Genomic DNA, 21,118 nt, shown 5'->3' with positions numbered 1-21,118 from the left:
GGGCTGAGAAGTGGCAACTGAAGTTTAACATTGAAAAATGCAAAGTTCTGTATATGGGTAGAAGTAACCCTCAGAGAAACATACCAACTGTGTGGTACTACACTTAAGGAGGTAGAAAATGTAAAAGCCTGGTTGTAATTGTGCAGTCAGATATGAATTGACTGCACAATTTGATGTTTTCTGACAGGCTGCCAGGGCAGGTCATGGGGTGTTGTCAATGATATACAGGAATTTTGTTAGCAGGGAAAAGGAGGTGATTGTCCCTCTGTATAAGGCAATGGTCAGGCCACGCCTTGAGTACTGCGTATAGGTCTAGAGGCCTCATTTTAGGAAGGATGTAGATTTGCTTGAGCGTGTACAGAGAAGGGCAACAAGATTGGTGAGGGGAATGAAAGGTTCCTCTTACCAAGAGAGTATTAGTAATGGCCGCATGGTGCAAGAAAGCCCGAATAAAACAATGGTAAAAAAAAAAAAAAAAAAAAAACCCGGATTAAAAAAAAAATAATAATTTTTATTTTTTATTTTATTAATAGCAAGATACACAACAGGTAACCATTAACAGTGTATCTGAGATCAGATCAATAAACATAATAACAATAATATGAAATCCAACAGGACGATAAACATTGATATAGATTCAAACAATAAAAGCATATGTACAAAAGAGGATTGTATTAAGTTAAGTTACCGGTAAAACAAGTAATAATTAATCGGTTAGAGAATAGAAAAATAATATAACAAATAATAAGCTACAATAATTAGATGTGAGCTAGTCACTTTGCAGTTTAAGAGAAGAGGCAAACTTGTGGATGGAGTTCATCAGTGATTGGGAGTTGTCAAAGAAGTCAATGAGAGAGTCATTTGCTGATTTGCTGATTCTGTTCAGTGGACTGAACTTCATAAAGTCCATGTTGGCAGAGTCAAGGCGAAACGGTGTAAGGTTCCTGACTAGTCTACAGGGAGCATTGAAGTTTATTTTACTCAGGATATCAGATGCTTCATAAATTCCAGTGATTACTTTGGCTAGAAGGGCGATGTCAGCAGTAACTCTTCTAGTGCACAAGGAGGCCTCAGATGAAAGTAATCACACAGCGATTCATAATACACTGAGTGATAGAATAGAGGATTGCGGTACGTAAGGTAACGGACAAAATTTTTTTGGACTGCTTCAATTTTGTTAGTTAAAGTCTTTGTGTGAGGATTCCAGATGGGTGAACTGAATTCAAGGATTGGCAGAACAATAGTTTTATAAAGGATAACCGCATATCTGTAGTTTTTGAACTTGTATGTGTTCCGTTTGATGAATCCCAGTGTTTTTAATGCTTTGCTGGTGATTTTAAGGACATGGGCATTGAATTTAGCACTGCTGGAAAAGAGAATCCCCAAGTCGTTAACTTGGTCACACCTTTCGATGATCACAGAGTTAACAGTGTACTCCGTATTCATTAGTTGTGGAGATCTGCAAGATGAGAAAGAGATTACTTTGCACTTCGAGGGGTTAGCAGACAAGCCATTCAGAGATAGCCACAGAGAGAATTTATTGAGAGCACATTGAAGCTGTTGAGAATCGGTAATCTCCTTCACTGCTGAGTAGATCTTAAGATCATCTGCATAGAGAGCAACTTGAACATTGGAGGTGTAGATGAAAGAAGGAAGATCATTTACGAAAACAATGAAGAGAAGAGGACCTAAGGGAGAGCCTTGTGGTACTCCGCTTAGTGGTATAAAACAGTCTGAGTTCACTTGATCGATGATAACTCTCAAGGAACGATGCGTAATATAGCTGCGTAGCCATGAGAGCAAAGGGTCACGGATACCATATAGCTTAAGTTTTTCCAGAAGTTGTTCGTGCAGGACTTTATCAAATGCCTTAGATATGTCTGTGTAGACTGCATCAACTTGTAGGTGGTTATCAAGAGCTTCCGAGGTGTATTGCCAGAAAGGAAGTAAATTTGTGACTACTGACTTGCCACTGCAGAAACCATGTTGATTCTGATCGATGAAAGGCCTGAAGAATTCGAAGAGATGTTTGTGTACTGCTGTGTCGAAGAGTTTAGCCAGACTGTTTTGCAAAGTTATGGGTCTGTAATCAGATACGTCATTTTTATCACCTTTTTTGAAAATAGGAACTATATTGACCTGCTTAAAGTGCTTAGGATACTTCCCCAGCCTGAGAGACAAGTTGAAGATCCGCAGTATGAGGGGTTTTAATGTAGTGACAGTCATTTTCCAAAATAAACCTGGAATGTCATCTGGGCCTCTAGTATAGTTATTTCTCATGCTTTTTAATGCCGAATTTAAATCTTCATCAGTGATAAAGAGATTAATGAGGATATTATCTTTAACAGGTGTGAAGTCAGGAAATGAGGCAGGTCTCAATGTATCATTTGTTTGAATTCTAGAAAAGTGTTTGGCAAACTCTTGAGCAATACTGAATTTGTCAGATAAGAGAATTCCATCTGCGTTATAGAGTTGTAACTTTCTACTGGTTTTATTCTTATGCTTCATGAAATTCCAGAATGGTTTGATATCTCTGTGAGTAAGCAGACTATCCTGAACTGACTCTGTATACATATTGTAAGAGTTTAATATGAGCGTTTTCACTTCTTTGCGGAGTTGGCTGAATATTTCGTAATATTGGCTCTCACCTGATTGCTTATATTTGTTTCTATAAAATTCTTTGGATTTAATTTTATGTATTAATTCGCTGTTATACCAGTGCGGGTAGGTAGAGCGTGTGGTAAGATGGGATTGAGGAACAATATCAGATATAACTGAATGGACACAGTTAATCAGGTTGCTGGTGAGCACATCGATGTCATCCATAGCGTCAGCGAGCTGCTTGTCTACGTTTCTTAGAGCTAGGTTGAGCAGAGGCCAGTCAGCCATTCTGAAATTGAATCGTGGAGAACAGGAGCTGCATTTGAAGTTATGAGAGGACACTGTGATGTCAAAAGTAATTGGCGAATGATCCGAGTGAAATATAGGGTTGTCATTGTGAACATCTATATGAGTAGAGGAAAATATTAGGTCGAGGTAGGCATTTTCTCTGGTTGGAAAATTGCAAATTTGTTCAAGACCATAGCTGTGAAGCATATTAAAGTAATGATAATTCTAATAATAATAATTAAGAAGGATGTAGATTTGTTTGAGTGAATACAGAGAAGGGCAGCAAGATTGGTGAGGGGGATGAAGAGATCCTCTTACCAAGAGAGGCTTAAGTTCTGCAAATTGCAGCACCTGGAGACTAGGCACCTGCGAGGTGATCTGATTGAGGTGTATAAGGCCTTGAATGGGTTGAGCACGCTGAAGTCTGATGGGATCTTTCCACTTGTTCAGATTATGAATCTAAGGCGGCATAAATTGAAATTGAGGAAGGACAGATGTAGAATAGATGTGCGGAAATTTGCCTTTAGCCAGCCGGTGGTTAATTGCTGGAACAAACTTCCATCTGTCATTGTGAAAGTTGATAGGTTAAATAAATTTAAGGAGGAACTGGACAAATATTTAGAAGGGATTGTTTTGTAATTTTTTTTTTTTTTTTTGGCTGATGCTGCGTCACATGCCACTACTACTACTACTACTAATAATAATAAAACAAAGATTGTGATAATAAGTAAAAAGCCAAAACAATTTCACATTGAAACTGATGGAGAAAAAATAGAACAGGTAACAAAATTCAAATATCTAGGACGGATTATAACGTAAGATTCATCTTGCCACAGTGAAATTGGTTCAAGAATTGTGATGGCAAAAGAAGCATTTAGAGGTAAAATCTCTCTACTAAGCCAAAGAAATATGTCACTAGACCTAAGAAAAAGAATTATGAAAACATACATTTGGTGAAATGCTTTGTATTCAGCAGAGACATGGACATTAAACAAAACCAACTTGAAAAAACTAGAGACTTTTGAGATGTGCTGACAAAGAATGGAAAAGATTAGCTGGACAGAAAAAAATGAGTAATAATATGGTTTTACAACGTGTAGGAAAAGAAAGAGAATTGCTAAGATGAATCAGAATACAGTGGCTACAATGGATCGGACATACCATGAGGCATAGAGGAATGTTACTGGATGTGCTGGAAGGCAAAATACCGGGAAAAAGAAAACAAGGAAGACCAAGAAACACCATCATAACTACAGTTCTGAAGGAAACTGGGCTTCTAAGCTATGCAGAAGTGAAACACCTAGCACAAGACCAGGAGAGCCCGTGACCACCAAATACGGAGCATGCGGAAAGGTCAGGGAATGACCACCGCATATCCCCTTAGCAATATGGCCTTAGTTGCTAATGCTCCTAAAAATCAAATAACAACAACAAGACCGGGAGAAATGGAGACAGCTCATCAAAGGGGCAAACCAGTCGATAGACTGATACACTGAAGAAGAAGAAGAATTCCACAAAGATGAGACCTGAGGTTTCTGAACAAATAATAGTTGGAGTCAGATCTGAAATGACAGAGGGCGAATTATTCAAATCCACATTCAAGAAATTTAGCCTGTATACAACCTTGAGCTTTATTCATGAATATATTTTCATAGAGAAGCAAAACCCAGTAGCCCAACTTTCCTCATTTTTTTTAACATCTTTTACCTGAATTACATCTTTTAACTTTGACATAATATTCCCTTATTACTGTGGTTTTATCTGCAAGATAATCAACTAATAACAATTCCTTTTTGGGTTGAAGGTCCCTTTGTGCTTCCACTACATGCATTCTAATTTGAATTCAATTTTCATCATATACTAAAAATGTGCAAAATATTTAATGTCAGTGATGATAGTAATTTAAAGTAATTCAATTTAAAATTATGCATTTCCTTTGTCCAAAATTATTTTTGGCCTAAAGCAAGTTGATATATGAGAGGTGGTCAAAAAGTTTTGAGAATCGAGTAAAATGACATAGGTACAGAATTCTGGGGTTTTTTTTGTCCCCCCCAGTGTATTTATCCGAAATTCAGCTCACTTATTGTGTTTAATCTGCAGAGTTTAATTCTTCAGGGAAAAAAATTAAATGTATATAAAAACAGAATTATCAAAGGCTACTTCAAGCATAGATGACTGCAAATAGGATTTCCTACATGCTAGATTTTATTAAACATGCACATTTTTGACTTCCTCAGGCAGCTAGTTTTTGTGGCGATTCCTCTTTTTAGCATCCAGCAGTAGTCAACCATCATCTTAACATTCCATCCACCTTGGTTTCTTTTTTTCCAATTATTTTATATCTTTATGGAATCTTTTCCCCTACTCTTCATTTAAACTACCTAAATTTTCTTGAAAATAATTGCGATGAGAGTGCAAAAATGTGTACCTTAACACTCATATTGCAACCTAATCTCCAGCATGTCACTCAAAATCATCTCATAATCTGGTTGTTTATTTTCCCAAAAAATTGAATACTATATTTTTAAATCCACAGAAAATGTGAATTGGAAAAGACTGTTCGCAGGACCTGCAGATTCTTTGGGTAGATTTAAATCTCTCACAGGACCATCAAGTTCACTTTGTGTAAGCAGCTGTGACCCAGAGTTGTGAATTTCTTCATCACAGCAGTTTATATTATCCTCTAGATGGCAAATATCAGATTCAGGATCTGATGGCATATGTTCAAGGTTGTTGGCAAACTAAGCCAACTGGTGGAGGTGGTACCAATAATTCAGGTCCATAGTGGTAATGGCCTTATAGCTGAAGTAACGTTGAGATACATGATGCTCTGCTTTTTCTTCATGTTATAATCTGCTACTTTTATAGAACAAAAATAGCAGTCATTAATATGATCCTGTGGTTGCCTCCACACACAAGCTCAACTTTTATCTTGATCACCTAATTTAATTCCAAAATATGCAGCATACAGTGGACCTCCGCTTTACAATATTAATCCGTTCCACAGACACCATCATATCGTGAAAATATCGTAATGTGAACCCAATAACACATTGTTTTTTTTGTTAATTCGTTCCAAGACCTCAGAAGTTGAAATTTTTGCTATATAACTAAGTATTTATCTCTCTAAAAGGTGATTTTTATAATGGAAATTAGCAATACCATTAGTAGAGGCATTTGATGCAAGAAAGCAAGCTTATGCAGCATCAGCCAAAAAAAAATAAATAAATAAATAAAAAATAACCACTTCCACTTCACCCCTCTGTTCGTTCGAAATACCTGTCCAGCTGAGCCTTAAACTTATTTAGGCTATCAACTTCCATGACAAGGGATGGGAGACTATTCCACCAACCAACCACCCGCTGGCTAAAGGCAAATTTCCTCACGTCTATCCTACATCTGTCTTTTCTCAATTTGAATTTATGCCCTCTCAGGTGTTTATTCTGAGCAAGAGGAAGAATCCCATCAGCATTGGGCATGCTCAAACCATTCAAGGCTTTATACACCTCTATCAGATCACCTCGCTGGTGCCTAGTCCCCGGCGACTCCGTAGCCAGGTGGGAAGGAGCAGCAGTGCATAGCACACGTTTCTTGATTAGACCGGGGTTCGAGCCCATCACCACCAAATATGGATGATGCGGAAAGGTCAGGGAATCACCACCGCATATCCTGGAGCAATATGGCCTTAGTTGCTAATGCTCCTAAAAAACAAACAACACACACACAACACAACGCCTAGTCCCCAAACACTGTAATTTGCAAAACTTAAGCCTTTCTTCGTAAGAGCACCCCTTTGTTCCATTCACTAATCTTGTTGCCCTTCTCTGTACTCGTTCCAGCATCTCTACATCGTTCTTGAAATGAGGCCTCCAGACCTGTATACAGTACTCTAGGTGTGATCTGACCATTGCCTTATACAAGGGAATAATCACCTCCTTATCCCTGCTAGAAAAATTCCTATATATCATCGACAATACACCATGAGCTACTCTTGCAGCCCGTCTGCACCAGAAAACTTCATATCTGCCTGCACAACCACCCCCAGGTCCCTTTCATTCTCTACCACTGTCAGTGTAGTACCACAGAGTTGATATGTTGCTCTGGGGTTGCCGTTTCCCATATGTAGTACTTTACATTTGTCAATGTTAAACTTCATTTGCCACCTCTCAGCCCATTTTCTCAACCTTTCCAGATCCTGTTGCAGTAGCATAGTGTCAGTAGTGTCCTTGACAACCCTGCCAACCTTCGTATCGTCTGCAAACTTGGACATTAAGCTTGATATACCATCATCAATATCACTTATAAATACAGAAAACAATAATGGACCCAATACTGAACCCTGAGGGACTCCACTAATAACATTAGTCCACGATGAGCAGTGTCCATTGATTACCCTCTCTGTCTTCACCCCCTCAACCACCCCTTTATCCATAGCAGCAATTTGCCTCTAATGCCACACTGCTCCAATTTGTGCAGCAGTCTTCCATGTGCAACAGTATCAAAAGCCTTTCTAAGATCCAAGTATATAATATCAAAGTTATTCCCTGCATCCAGTTCTTTTGTGACTGCATCATAGTATCCAATCAAATTGGTCAGGCAAGACTTCCCCTTAACAAAACCATGCTGTGTCTGAGCTATAACTGAAGTCTTGTCTAGATGATCCTCCAGTGCTTCTTTAACCAGTGCCTCCATTAATTTTCCAGGAACAGAAGTTAAACTAACAGGTCTATAATTACTTGTCGCCCTTTGATCATCCTTTGTGAATTGGGGTCACATTTGCACATCTCCAGTCCATGGATACTTCCCCTGAGTCCAAGGAAGCTCTCATAATTATGGCTAAGGGTTTGCTTACTTCCTTTGCTGCCTCCTTTAATATAACTGGATAGATCCCATCCACCCCAGGTGCATTTCTTGTATTTATCTTCAACAATTTCTCCTCCACTTTACTCTCAGTTATTACAAGATTCTCTAGCTTACTGCCAGAGTTGAATACACCTCTGGCATTCCCCTTGCTGAATAACTCCTCATGTGTGAATGTCGATGCAAAATATTCATTCAGTTTATTAGCTACCTGAGCAGGATCATCAACAGTTGACCCATCGATATCAAGTGGACTAATCTGATTCATCCCCTTCCTTCTAGAGTTTACATAAGTAAAGAACTCTTTGCTGTTTTTCTTTGCATCCCTTGCCAATGATTTCTCGTAATCTGCCTTCGCCTGCCTAACCTCCTTTTTAACTTGGTTACAGATCAACTTGTATCTATCATAGGCTTCTGTGTCACGTGTTAATTTGTATGTATCCCATGCATTTTTCTTCTCTGCCATATGTCTCATTAGTTCATCTGACATCCACTTAGGCCTAAACCTTGAACAATATTTCTTTGTTGGTATGTAAAGCCTAGTAGCTTCCAGGATAAGTTCTCTGAATGCTTCCCATTTTGAATTTGCTGTTGGTAACATCATCAGTTGGTCCCACTGTATAGAATTTAAATACTGTCTCAGTCCATCGTAGTCGCCTTTACGAAAGCAATAACCCTTCCCTTTACCCTTAATGGTAGTTACCTCTTTGAGTAAATCCCTCTTCAGCACACTGTGATCACTGCCACCTAGTGGTTCATTTATCTGCAGATTCTTAATGCATGAAGAATCACTGCTGATAATCAAATCAAGAGTATTACTCCCTCTAGTTGCCTCCCGAACATGCTGATGTAGAAAATAATCATCCAATAAATCCACAAAAGCCTTGCTAGTGTGTGAGTGACCAGCCCCAAATTCCAGTCAATATCTGGGAAATTAAAATCCCCCATTATAAGACTCTGATTTATTGGCCCACTCTATTTCCCTGTACAGTTTCTTATTATATTCATCAGAGTCATTAGGCCTATAGCACACTCCTACTCTCAATTTTGATCTCCCAATGCTTATGTCACACCAAACTGACTCGACACTGCACTGTCCAGCAATGTCGACTGGCTTCACTTCCTTGGATTTTATGTATTTCTTAACTAATAGCATAACCCCTCCTCCCTTCCTATCCTGTCTATCCTTTCTGTAGACATTGTACTCCCCAAATTCCAGTTCTGCATTCCTTATATCTGTGTGACACCACGTCTGTGAAATCTCCACAATATCTGCCTTTGATGTTTTGAGCAATACCTCAAATTCATCAAATTTATTTACTAAACTCCTAGCATTGGTGTACACACAAGTATACCTTCACCTGTTCTTTTTCTTAGCTACCCTAACACAACCCATGTGTTTATTTGTACCGCAATGATTCCCAGCCGTCTCTGAAATATCCTGCATCTTATTTTCCAGGCTGCGGCTCATTCCAATAGAAGCAGTGCAAGAATCACTTTCACCTCTGCCAGTGACTACTGTTAATCTATTAGTCCTTGTATCTCCCCAATCTAGCAGTTTTCCGACCCACCTAACACTGCCTCGATAGCATCAGCAAACATTCTTGCACCCTTTCTATTTAAGTGTATCCCATCCCTGTAGAAGCAGTCTCTCCTGTTAACAAGTACAGACCAGGCTGAAAAAAATTCTACCCCTTGAGCCTTGCACAATCTTTCCAGGGCCGAATTGATCGACAGGGCTCTCATCATATACTCCCTCCTATCGTGTCTGGGCAGAATTGCAGACACTTTCAAATTCAACCCTAATTCACGGCTTTTTTTCAACTGTGACCTGTACTTGTTAAGTAATTCCGCCAGTCTCCTACTCTTAATATCATTAGTGCCAACGTGTACAACTATATCACCTTTTGTGCCCTTAAAAGATGATATCAGCTCTACAACGTCATCAACCTTTGCCCGTGGCAGACATACCCTGCTCCTGTTCCACCTATCCTTTTTACAAAGCATGTTTCCCATTTTCCTGACAATAGAGTCACCAACAACTACTAGTTCCTTTGGGGCCAGCGCATTCTGCCTTGGGGGCTGCCGCTGTGTTGCGTGATGACCAAGTGCAAGCTCTGGCATTTGTGTGGGCAGCTGAGAGCTTGATGGGCCCTCACTTTTAAACCTTCAAGGGCATCCACCTTCAAATTGTACATATTGATTAAAAAATTGATTAAAACTAACATATTGATTAAAGCACAACACAAAAAATCACTTCATCTAAAGGATCCAAAACAAAACACACGGCCAACAAGTTTAAAAAGGCTTCTATCGGCTGAGAGAAAGGACCACATGTCCAGTCGGAGACAATATTAAGCCAAGCCCATCGTAAAGTGAAATAAGTAGGTGCCTCTTAACATGGTCACTGATTAGTAGAATAAAATTTCAGAAATCAGTGCACTACACTTTCATTGTTATCATATGTTTGGTTATAAGAATCAATCAAGCGGCGGACAGATCTCATCGGAAGACAGCGGAATCTATCTGCCTCTAATCACACAGGCAGATATTGACATCCTCCTCCTGTTGTAGGAACAGCCACCAACTCTACAATCAGAGCAATTCCCAGAACCAAAAGTTCGACCAAGGGTATTTTTGTCTCAAGACTCGAACCCCAACTCTGCGATAGAGAAGTAGAGCAACACATCAGAACATTGCAGATAGAAACAAAGGCAATATAAATGATTTCTAAAAACAAGTCGTACATCTTTCTACATTCAATGCCAGCAAACAGACTTTGATGAATTACTGAAGGACCGCTGTTGGCTTGTGGGAACTATCATTCGGCCTTTCTACGGACGACCCCCTGTTCCTGATCCTAGGTTACCAGCTATTGACTTAGCTATCGAAACAAGTGAGCATGAATGACAAGCCGTGCGTTTTTCAGATATTCAGGAATCTCTACAGGAAATAATGTCTACAAATGATTCATCTGTCTCTTCAGCCTACCAGAATTTAAATGACACTAACTCTTGTGAAAACATCTTTCTACCCTGTCACTTGCCAACAATTAAGCCAAACAACTTATGCCTTATTGCAGCATCAAAAGATGCAATTACTGTATTCTATATGAACGCATGCAGTCTTGTAAAACATAATGATGAAATCCTTGCTCAACTGACATCATGGAATCTGCATCCAGACCATTGTTTTTACTGAGACCTGGTTCTCTCCTAAGGTTTCAATCCAAATTCCAGACTACTCTCTTTTTCAAAGTTGCAGAGGTGATTCAAAAGGTGGTGGAGTTGCTATTTATCAATTTCTTTTTTTCGTCTCGCATTTTCATTACATTCCATTGTTAGGTGCCCCTAACAGTTGCGTATGTCAAGATCGGTGCTATTTTACAGAGATATTTAGATACGTTGCACTCGCCAGTATACATCTCTTACTTTAGTTATCATAAATCCATTGTATCTTGTCTTCCAGAAATTATGAAAATCTGTGAATGATCAATAATATATTTACAATAAAAAAGCTCTTTTATTTCGTAATCGATATATACAAATCAAAATGCCTAAAAGAAATGCAATGGACATTTCGCATAAACCATCTACCGCGCGTGCTTGGCATACATGCAACTTTTTTTTTAACAACTAGGGAAATATAATGGATATATTTTTTTAATGATAAAATTTTAATATTGCGAATAAAAAATAACATGAAATATTTCCCATATCACAAATAACAAAAACTATCACAAATCATTCCACAATATAAAAACAAATATTACATAAAAAACAAACTTTCTAGAAAAAGTACACAAAAAATCACAGATTACATGAAAAAAAATTATTTCACAAATATTCAAGAAAAATTTATTCTAAAAATTGCCAATTTACTTCTTTATTAATATTTGTTGTCGATCTTTTGCTTTGCTCAATAGCTGAGCGATGATTACAGAGGAATGATTTGACGTAACGATCCAGATCAAATTGAAGCAATGGTTTTCCATTTCAATATGTTTAATTGTCAACATTATTCATTCATTCACTCAATAGTATTCATTACGCTGAAAGCTCGCTCAGCTTCAGCACTGCTAGTGGCAATGGTTTCAAAGATATTTCTGGCTTTCTTAATTGAAAAGGTAATTTCACTCGATTTTAAAGATAAACTGTCTTCGACAAAATCTCTAAAATCATTAATTTTTATTTCATATTTTATCACAAAACTTTAATTTCTTATTCGGTTTTCACTGTCTTGCCACCGAGATGAAAGTTCTTTCAAATTCACAATTTTGGGTAGCATATGTTTAAAATTTCTTTCAGTGGTATCGTTATTTTCTTTATTTAATTTAAAATCACCCTGTTCCATTAATAAGTTATCCTTTAAGGATAAAACAATGCATTTAATAACTTGTCACGATGTAATTTTTTTACTTTCAATTTTGATTCCTTCAAATTCTTTCCACTTCAACATGCCCTCAATTTTAGCTTTATAATTTCCTTCAGAATTTTTCAAATTAGCAATAGCATTGATATTTCGAAGAATTAATTTATCTGCTTTTACCATAGTGATTTTGTAAAGCTTCTGAAAGGTAAGAGAGCTCTTGCAGGATGTCAACTATTAGTGCTAAATGGTTAAGAAATTCCAAATTTAAAAGTCGATTTAATAATCTGGAATATTTAACTTCTGATTCAAAATGTTTGCACAAAGTGGGATAATTCCTCCAACCCACAATTGCCGTCCGCAAGCTAAAAGCTGCCCATTGTGGCCCAAACACACGACTGATGATACAATTGTTTTTTGGTTTTTTTTTAATTATTGCCTGTGTGCCATTATATTTTAGAACATTTTCTACACAGTGAAAGGCTCGACAAAGTTTCAAAATCTGCCAACATTTCATCTTCGTAAAGTTTATATAATATCTTAGTTGCCTCAATCCCCCACTCTACATTGCTACTGTCACTAGTTCTTTGAATGCAGTGCAAAATGTCGGAATCACACAGATATTCAGCTACTTTGACCATGTAAACACAGACAAGAGAAATTTACTGGAAGGCATGGATCACTTGCTTCTCCGAAAAACATATGTCTGTTTGTCGGAGTAAAGGGGAACCACAACACGGGTTGATCAGAGGCTATAATTCTGACTGGCTATGGAAAGTATATTGACTAGCGCGACTTCTCGGTATGTGACTGCATAGGTTTTACGGACACCACTAACATTGTGAAATGGTAATCCCTTTCACCCTTAATTCGCACTTTCTAATTACCTAAATTGCTTAAAGGCCAGAGGTGAGAACAATGCATACACAGTTGTCTCTCCTAATCCGTTCGTTACATGGAAATTTTCTTTGTTCAATGGAAACTATTTTATGTAATTACCAAGGGGAATCAAAAAAATTTGCTATAAAGAAGTTCATTAAACAGAGGTCCGACTGTAATTAAACCAAAATGAAGCAATTTTAAAATACATAACCGATCGACTGCGCCATTAAAATGCTGGGAATGGGGTCCCGCTCACCCCACCATAGTTTCGGTTCTGGATACTCAATAATTGCATTCAGGATTTCATTTGTAAAATAAATCTCAACAATGGGCTCGCAAATTAAAAAAAAAAAAAAAAAGATCGTCTCAACAATGGGCTCGCAAATTTTAAAAAAAATAACAGTGGGCTCTCGCGAGCCCACTATAGCTCACCACTGCTAATACTACACAGTAACCTTCAAAAAAAAGTTGTACATCTAGCACAGAATATTATTTTTTTTATGTTGATATTGTCTCTTGTTTTTTCAATAAACAACTCATGCAGCTACATCAGTTTTAGAGGACTTTTATTTGATCAGATATTATCCAATTATATAATGAAATTTATTTCATGTTTTCTCTTCTGATTTAGATGGAACTAGAAAAGATACGTCAGTCAGACAGTGAAGTGCGGTGGCAGCATGAAGATGATGTAACAGACTGTAATTCTTGCAAAAAAGTATTTCATTCCCGTAAAGAAAAAGTAAGACATTGTTTTGCACTTAGAGTAGTATGTACTTTGTGTTCAATTTTTAAATCTTTTCTTCTGAGTATAGGATACCCTTGACATTAGTGAAAAGTTACTAATTACCTATGGATAAAGGGATGGTTGAGTAGGAGAAGACAGTGTTTATCAGTGGATACTACTCTTCTTGGACTAATAGCATTAGTCAGGGTTCTGACATTAATCAGAACCAACATGTTGGACAAATACTGACTTGTGATTTTCTCTTGTAGAGGATGTGTGTCCTCATTTTGATTTTTTTAAATTGAAAAAAAATAAAATATTAAATGGAATATATAGGATATTAAGAAAATATTATAGAAATATTGTTTTAGAAATTTTAAGTCATGAATTCTCTTACCTGGGATTTTTTTGTGAATAATTGTATCCAGGTAAGGTATAATTAGAATAGATGGAAATAGTATTGAAAAACCTGTCTAAAGATAAACCTTGTAACAGGACAAAGGAAAGCAAGCTTAGCCTCTAAATCCATGCATAGTGAATAATTGGAAGTATAAAGGTAGATAAATACCTGAAGCTTGATGGGGCTTTTCGCTTATACCATCTTCAAAGGGGAAGCAAATACATGTTGTAGGCCGTATTTATGTTCCATTGCAGTGTTCTCCCCAGAAAATTTTGCCATCCGGGTGGCATTATGAAGTAGCTGGTTGGGGAACTGTAATACTTCGCATTATTATAAAATTTTCTGTTATTTATAAATGTGACTTGAGCAATCCAGAGAAAAAATTAATTGCATAATTTAACATTATATGCTCCTGTTGCACTGACCTCAATCGTGTAGTATGTTTGAATTGATATTGATAAAGATCACTGAGCAGTACAATATGGTACCTCGAGAATCACTTAAATTTTAGCCTGGAGGGGGTCAGTTAAATTCACTGGGCGGTGTGCCTGGGGAGAACACTGCATTGTAGTATTTCAAAAGTAAGGAAGAAAAGGAGGATAGAAGGAAAATTCTCTCCCTCTCGTATTTTGCTAATAGTTAGGGAATTTGAAAATTTAGAAATTTAGAACAATTTAAAGGTTGTTTGGAGAAACGGATATGAAAGTTTCCACTTGGAAATCTAGGTACATGACTATCCATCCCAAATTTGGACTTACAGGATATTAGTTTTAGATCCCATTCCTCAGAAATTATAATTGGTCTATGTATGTTTATTAACTTGTTCATTGATCTTATTGCTAGAGTCTCACTGGTTTCTAACTTAACTGGATTTCCGAATGGAAACTTTCATATCCTTTCCTCCAAAAAAACCTTTAAGCTGTTCTAAATCTCTAAATTTTCAAATTCCCAAACTATTAGTCAAATACGAGGGGGCAAGAATTTTCCTTCTATTCTCCTTCTCTGCCTTTTGCATAATTAAACTCCCCCCCCCCCATGGCACTTTTGAAATACTATAATGGAATTTGCCTGGGCCATATAAATACGGCCTTCGACACATGTTCGCTTCCCCTTTGAAGATGGTATAAGCGAAAAGATCCCATCAGGTTTTGGGTATTTATCTCCTTTTATACTTTCAGTTATTCACCATGCATGGATTTAAGGTCAAAGCTTGCTTTCAATACTAGAAACTTTCATTAGTAGAGGCATATGATGCAAGAAGGCAAGCTTATATGCAGCATCAGAAAAAAAAAAAAAAAAACGCTCCCATTTCACCCCTCCATTCGTTCCAAATACCTGTCCAGCTCAGCCTTAAATTTATTTAGGCTATCAACTTCCACAACAAAAGATGGAAGTCTGTTCCACCAATCAACTACCCACTGGCTAAAGGCAAACTTCGGCACATCTTTCCTACAACTGTCTTTCCTAAAATTGAATTTATGCCCTCTCAGGCAATTTTTCTGAGCAACAGGAAGGATCTCATCAGCAATGAGCATGCTCAAACCATTCAAGGCTTTATACACCTCAATCAGATCACCTCGCCAGTGCCTAGTCTCCAGACACTGTAATTTACAAAACTTAAGCCTTTCTTCGTAAGAGCAACCCTTTGTTCCATTCACTAATTTTGTTGCCCTTCTCTGTACTCGTTCAAACAGCTCTGCATCCTTCTTAAAATGAGGCCTCCAGACCTATACAGTACTCAAGGTGTGGCCTGACCATTGCCTTATACAAGGGGATAATCATCTCCTTATCCCTGCTAGAAAAATTCCTGTATATCATTGACAAAACACCAAAACACCTACTCTTGCAGGCCATCTGCACTGCTCAGAAAACTTCATATCTGCCTGCACAATTACCCCCAGATCCTTTTCATTCTCTACCACTGTCAGTGTAGTACCACAGAGTTGATACGTCACTCTGGGGTTATTGCTTCCCATATGTAGTACTTTACATTTGTCAATGTTAAACTTACTTTTTCCACTTCTCAGCCCATCTGCTCAACTTTTCTAGATCTTGTTGCAGCAGTGTACTGTCATTAATGTCCTTTACAATCCTGCCAACCTTCGTATCGTCTGTAAACTTGGACATTAAGCTTGATATATCATCATCAATATCATTTATAAATACAGAAAACAACAATGGACCCAACATTGAGCCCTCAGGGACTCCACTAATACCATTAGTTCACAAAGAGCAGTGTCCATTGATTACCACTCTCTGTCTTCTCCCACTCAACCATCCCTTAATTCATAGCAGCAGTTTGCCTCCAATGCCACGTTGCTCCAATTTGTGCAGCCATCTTCCATGTGCAACAGTATCAAAAGCTTTTCTAAGATCCAAATATATGATATCAAAGTTATTCCCTACATCCAGTTCCTTTGTGACCACATCATAGTATCCAATCAAATTGGTCAGGCAGGACTTTCCCTTAACAAAACCATGCTTTGTCTGAGCTATAACTGAAGTCTTGTCTAGATGATACTGCAGTGCTTCTTTAATCAGTGCCTCCATTAATTTCCCTGTAACAGAAGTTAAACTAACAGGTCTATAATTACTTGTGTTGCCCTTTGATCCTCCTTTGTGAATTGGGGTCACATTTGCACATCTCCAGTCCATGGGTACCTCTCCTGAATCCAAGGAAGCTCTCATAATTATGGCTAACGGTTTGTTTACTTCCTTTGCTGCCTCCTTTAATATAACTGGATAGATCCCGTCCACCCCGGGTGCCTTTTTTATGTTTATCTTCAACAATTTCTCCTCCACTTTCCTCTCAGTTATTACAAAATCATATAGCTTACTGCCAGAGTTTAATTCACCTCTGGCATTCTCCTCCCAGAATGTGTGAATATAGATGCAAAATACTCATAATTTTGTTAGCCACCTGAGCAGGATCATCAACAGTTGAACCATCAATATCCAGTGGACCAATCTGATTCATCCCTTTCCTTCTAGAGTTTACATAGGTAAGAAACTCTTTGCTGGTTTTTTTTGTATCCTTTGCCAAAGATTTCTCATAATCTGCCTTTGCCTGTCTAATCTCCTTTGTGACTTGGTTACAGACCAGCTTATATCTATCATAGGCTTCCATGTCACCCATTAATTTATATGTATCCCATGCATTTTTCTTCTCTGCCACATATCTCATTAGTTCATCTGACATCCATTTAGGCCTAAACCTTGAACAATATTTCTTTGTTGGTAAAGCCTAGTAGCTTCCATGATTAATTCTTTGAATGCCTCCCATTTGAATTTGCTGTTGGTAACATCATCAGTTACCAACTGATGATGGTCCCACTATATAGAATTTAAATACTGTGTCAGACCGCCATAGTCGCCTTTACGAAAGCAAAAACCCTTCCCTTTACCCCCGATGGTAGTTACCTCTTTGAGTAAATCCCACTTCAGCACACTGTGATCAATGCCAACTAGTGGTTCCTTTATCTGCAGATTACTAATGCATGAAGAATTGCTACTGATAATCAGATCAAGAGTATTACTCCCTCTATTTGCCTCCCGAACATGCTGATGTAGAAAACAATCATCCAATAAATCCACAAAAGCCTTGCTAGTGTGTGAGTGACCAGCCCCCAAATTCCAGTCAATATCTGGGAAATTAAAATCCCCCATTATTAGACTCTCTGATTTACTGGCCCACTCTATTTCCCTGTACAGTTTCTTATTATACTCATCAGAGTCATTAGGCCTGTTACTACTCTCAATTTTGATCTCCCAATGCTTATGTCACACCAAACTGACTCGACACTGCACTCTCCAACGATGTCGACTGGCTTAACTTTCTTGGATTTTATGTGTTTCTTAACAAATGTGTTTCTTAACTTTCTTACTAATGCATGAAGAATTGCTACTGATAATCAGATCAAGAGTATTACTCTTGATCTGATTATCAGTAGCACTCTCCAACGATGTCGACTGGCTTAACTTTCTTGGATTTTATGTGTTTCTTAACAAATGTGTTTCTTAACTTTCTTACTAATGCATGAAGAATTGCTACTGATAATCAGATCAAGAGTATTACTCCCTCTATTTGCCTCCCGAACATGCTGATGTAGAAAACAATCATCCAATAAATCCACAAAAGCCTTGCTAGTGTGTGAGTGACCAGCCCCCAAATTCCAGTCAATATCTGGGAAATTAAAATCCCCCATTATTAGACTCTCTGATTTACTGGCCCACTCTATTTCCCTGTACAGTTTCTTATTATACTCATCAGAGTCATTAGGCCTGTTACTACTCTCAATTTTGATCTCCCAATGCTTATGTCACACCAAACTGACTCGACACTGCACTCTCCAACGATGTCGACTGGCTTAACTTTCTTGGATTTTATGTGTTTCTTAACAAATAGCATAACCCCTCCTGCCTTCCTGGCCTGTTTATCCTTTCTGTACACGTTGTACTCCCCAAATTCCAGTTCTGCATTCCTTGTATCTGTGTGACACCACGTCTCTGATATCCCAACAATATCTGCCTTTGATGTTTTGACCAACACCTCAAATTCATCAAATTTATTTACCAAACTACTAGCATTGGTGTTTACACAAGTATGCATGCACCTGTTTCCTTCCTATCTACCCTAACACAACCCATGTGTTTACTTGTACCGCAATGACTGCCAGCAGCCTCTGAAGTACCCTGCATCTTATTTTCCAGGCTGCTACTCATTCCAATAGAAGCAGTGCAAGAATCACTTTCACCTCTGCCAGCAACTACTGTTAGTCTATTAATCCTTGTATCCCCCCAAGCTAGCAGTTTTCTGCCCCACCTATGGATTCCGACCCAATATTTCCTGATGCCTCGATAGCATCAGTAAATATTCTTGCACCCTTTCTATTTAAGTGTATCCCATACCTGTAGAAGCAGTCTCTCCTGTTAACAAGTTTAGACCAGGCTGAAAAAAATTCTACCTCTTGAGCCTTGCAATCTTTCCAGGGCCGAATTGGTTGACAGGGCTCTCATCATATACTCCCTCTTATCATGCCTGGGCAGAATTGCAGACACTTTCAAATTCGACCCTAATTCTCTGCTTTTTTTCAACAGTGACCTGTACTTGTTACGTAATTCCGCCGGTCTCCTACTCTTAATATCATTAGTGCCAACGTGTACAACAATATCACCTTTTGTGCCCTTAATAGATGATATCTGCTCTACAACATCATCAACCTTTGTGCCCTGGCCAGACATTCCCGTCCTGTTCCACCTATCCTTTTTACATACCATGTTCCCTGTTTCCCTGACAATGGAGTCACCGACAACTACTAGTTCCTGTGGGACTAGCACATTCTGCCTTGGGGGTTGTTGCTGTGTTGCGTGTTGATCAAGTGCAAGCTCTGGCATTGATGTTGGCAGCTGAGAGCTTGATGGGCCCCTCAATTTAGATCCTTCGAGGGCATCCACCCTGCCCTTCAAGCTCTTATATAGGCCAATAACAACGCTGAGTTGTCGCCCGATTTCCTCACACTCCTTACATTGCGCACACACAAAGACATTCCCCTTGGTAATATCATGTCCTGTACGTGATTGCTCCACAAACGTCAAACAAGCAGTGCATTTTAAAAGGCTGTGATTCAGAGGGCAACTGCCCTCCTCAGTTCTCCCCTGAGCCACATCACTCCCATTAGTTTGAGCCTTTTGCTTTGCTGCTCTGGTCTGAGTCATGATTTCGATTCAATTTCAGTACAAAATTGTAACTCTAAACTTATATCCCAATGCAGTTATCCCAATGCAGTTATAACACTTTATATCTATATATATATATATATTTTTTTTTTTTCAGTATCGAGTATTATCTTCGCATTTCGTTATATAACTTCCGTATCAAGTTATGTATTAATTAGTAATGTTACGTTTGTAAAATCTAAGTCATATGTATTTAGTTAAAAAAGTATAATTTAATTGATAATGAAGTTTAACAAGATTAATAAATTTTACTGATTTATTAATAATATTATATACTAATCTATACTAAGCTAATGTTGTCTAGTATGGGATATAACGTTGTATCGTATAACAATGGCGGCAAGTTATGAACGGTAAATCTATGGACACTTAATTAACTTCCAAAATCTCGCTATCTAAATTCAGAAGAAACCAAAGATCTTGACTAGGTCTATAAGCTACTTATAGAAAATATTTTAATAAACAATTAAGTCAATAAAGCAGCTAAATATAGCTAAAAACTTCCATTCGCCGGAGCTGCAAAACTTGTAAAACATGTGGATTGTATACCCTTACCGCTAATATTCCTATCTGTTCTAATTATACCTTACCTGGATGGAGCTATTCCCCAAAAATCCCAAGTAAGAGAATTCCTGACTTAAAATTTCTAAAATATCTATAATATTTCTTAATATCCTACATATCTTATTTAATATTTTATTTTTAATTGATTTAAAATTAAACCATTGATTGAAAAATTAAATTCAAAATGAGGACACAATCCTCTACAAGAGAAAATCACAAGTTAGCATTTGTACGATTTTATGAATATTAGCGGGTCTCAATTACACAAGTTGTCTGTCCAACATGTCGCAGGATTGAATTTCAAGACAATAGGATTCCCATAATTTTTTTATATGATTAATCAGAACTCTGACTAATGCACTGAACTGTGGACTAATATCATTATCTGCAATAAACCCTGGACTGATATCATTAGTCCAGGGTTTATTGCAGAGCCTGTTAATTAGTAATGACATTTATAACTTTTTGGCTAAGTTTGTAGGTGATAAGAAGGTTGGCAGGGTGGTGGTTAGTGACAGTAATCAGGGTATGCTAAAACAACAAGATCTAGAAAAATGAACTAGATGGGCTGAGAAGTGACAGTTGAAGTTTAACTTAGGCAAATGCAAGGTACTACATATGACTAGCAGTAATCTCAGAATAACTTACCAAAAATTGATACCACACTGAGGGAAGTGGAGAATGAAAAAGAC

General features: G+C 37.8%; 1 protein-coding gene across 6 annotated transcripts in view; it reads left to right on the top strand.

The window, feature by feature from the left end:
* The window catches only part of LOC150089016 (rab GTPase-binding effector protein 1-like), a 367,033-nt gene that overhangs the window by 325,760 nt on the left and 20,155 nt on the right, over positions 1 to 21,118 (top strand). For all 6 annotated transcript variants that reach the window (XM_090369775.1, XM_090369776.1, XM_090369773.1 and 3 more), the window contains one exon: positions 13,631 to 13,741. In XM_090369775.1, the coding sequence (XP_090225901.1) occupies positions 13,631 to 13,741 (111 nt within the window). The remainder of the gene's footprint in view (positions 1 to 13,630; positions 13,742 to 21,118) is intronic.

The sequence above is a fragment of the Mastigoproctus giganteus genome, chromosome 3 (assembly GCF_048544385.1).
Source record: "Mastigoproctus giganteus isolate SK-2022 chromosome 3, ASM4854438v1, whole genome shotgun sequence".
In the NCBI taxonomy this organism is placed as follows: Eukaryota; Metazoa; Arthropoda; class Arachnida; order Uropygi; family Thelyphonidae; genus Mastigoproctus; species Mastigoproctus giganteus.
This window is presented reverse-complemented; position numbering and strand designations above follow the sequence as displayed.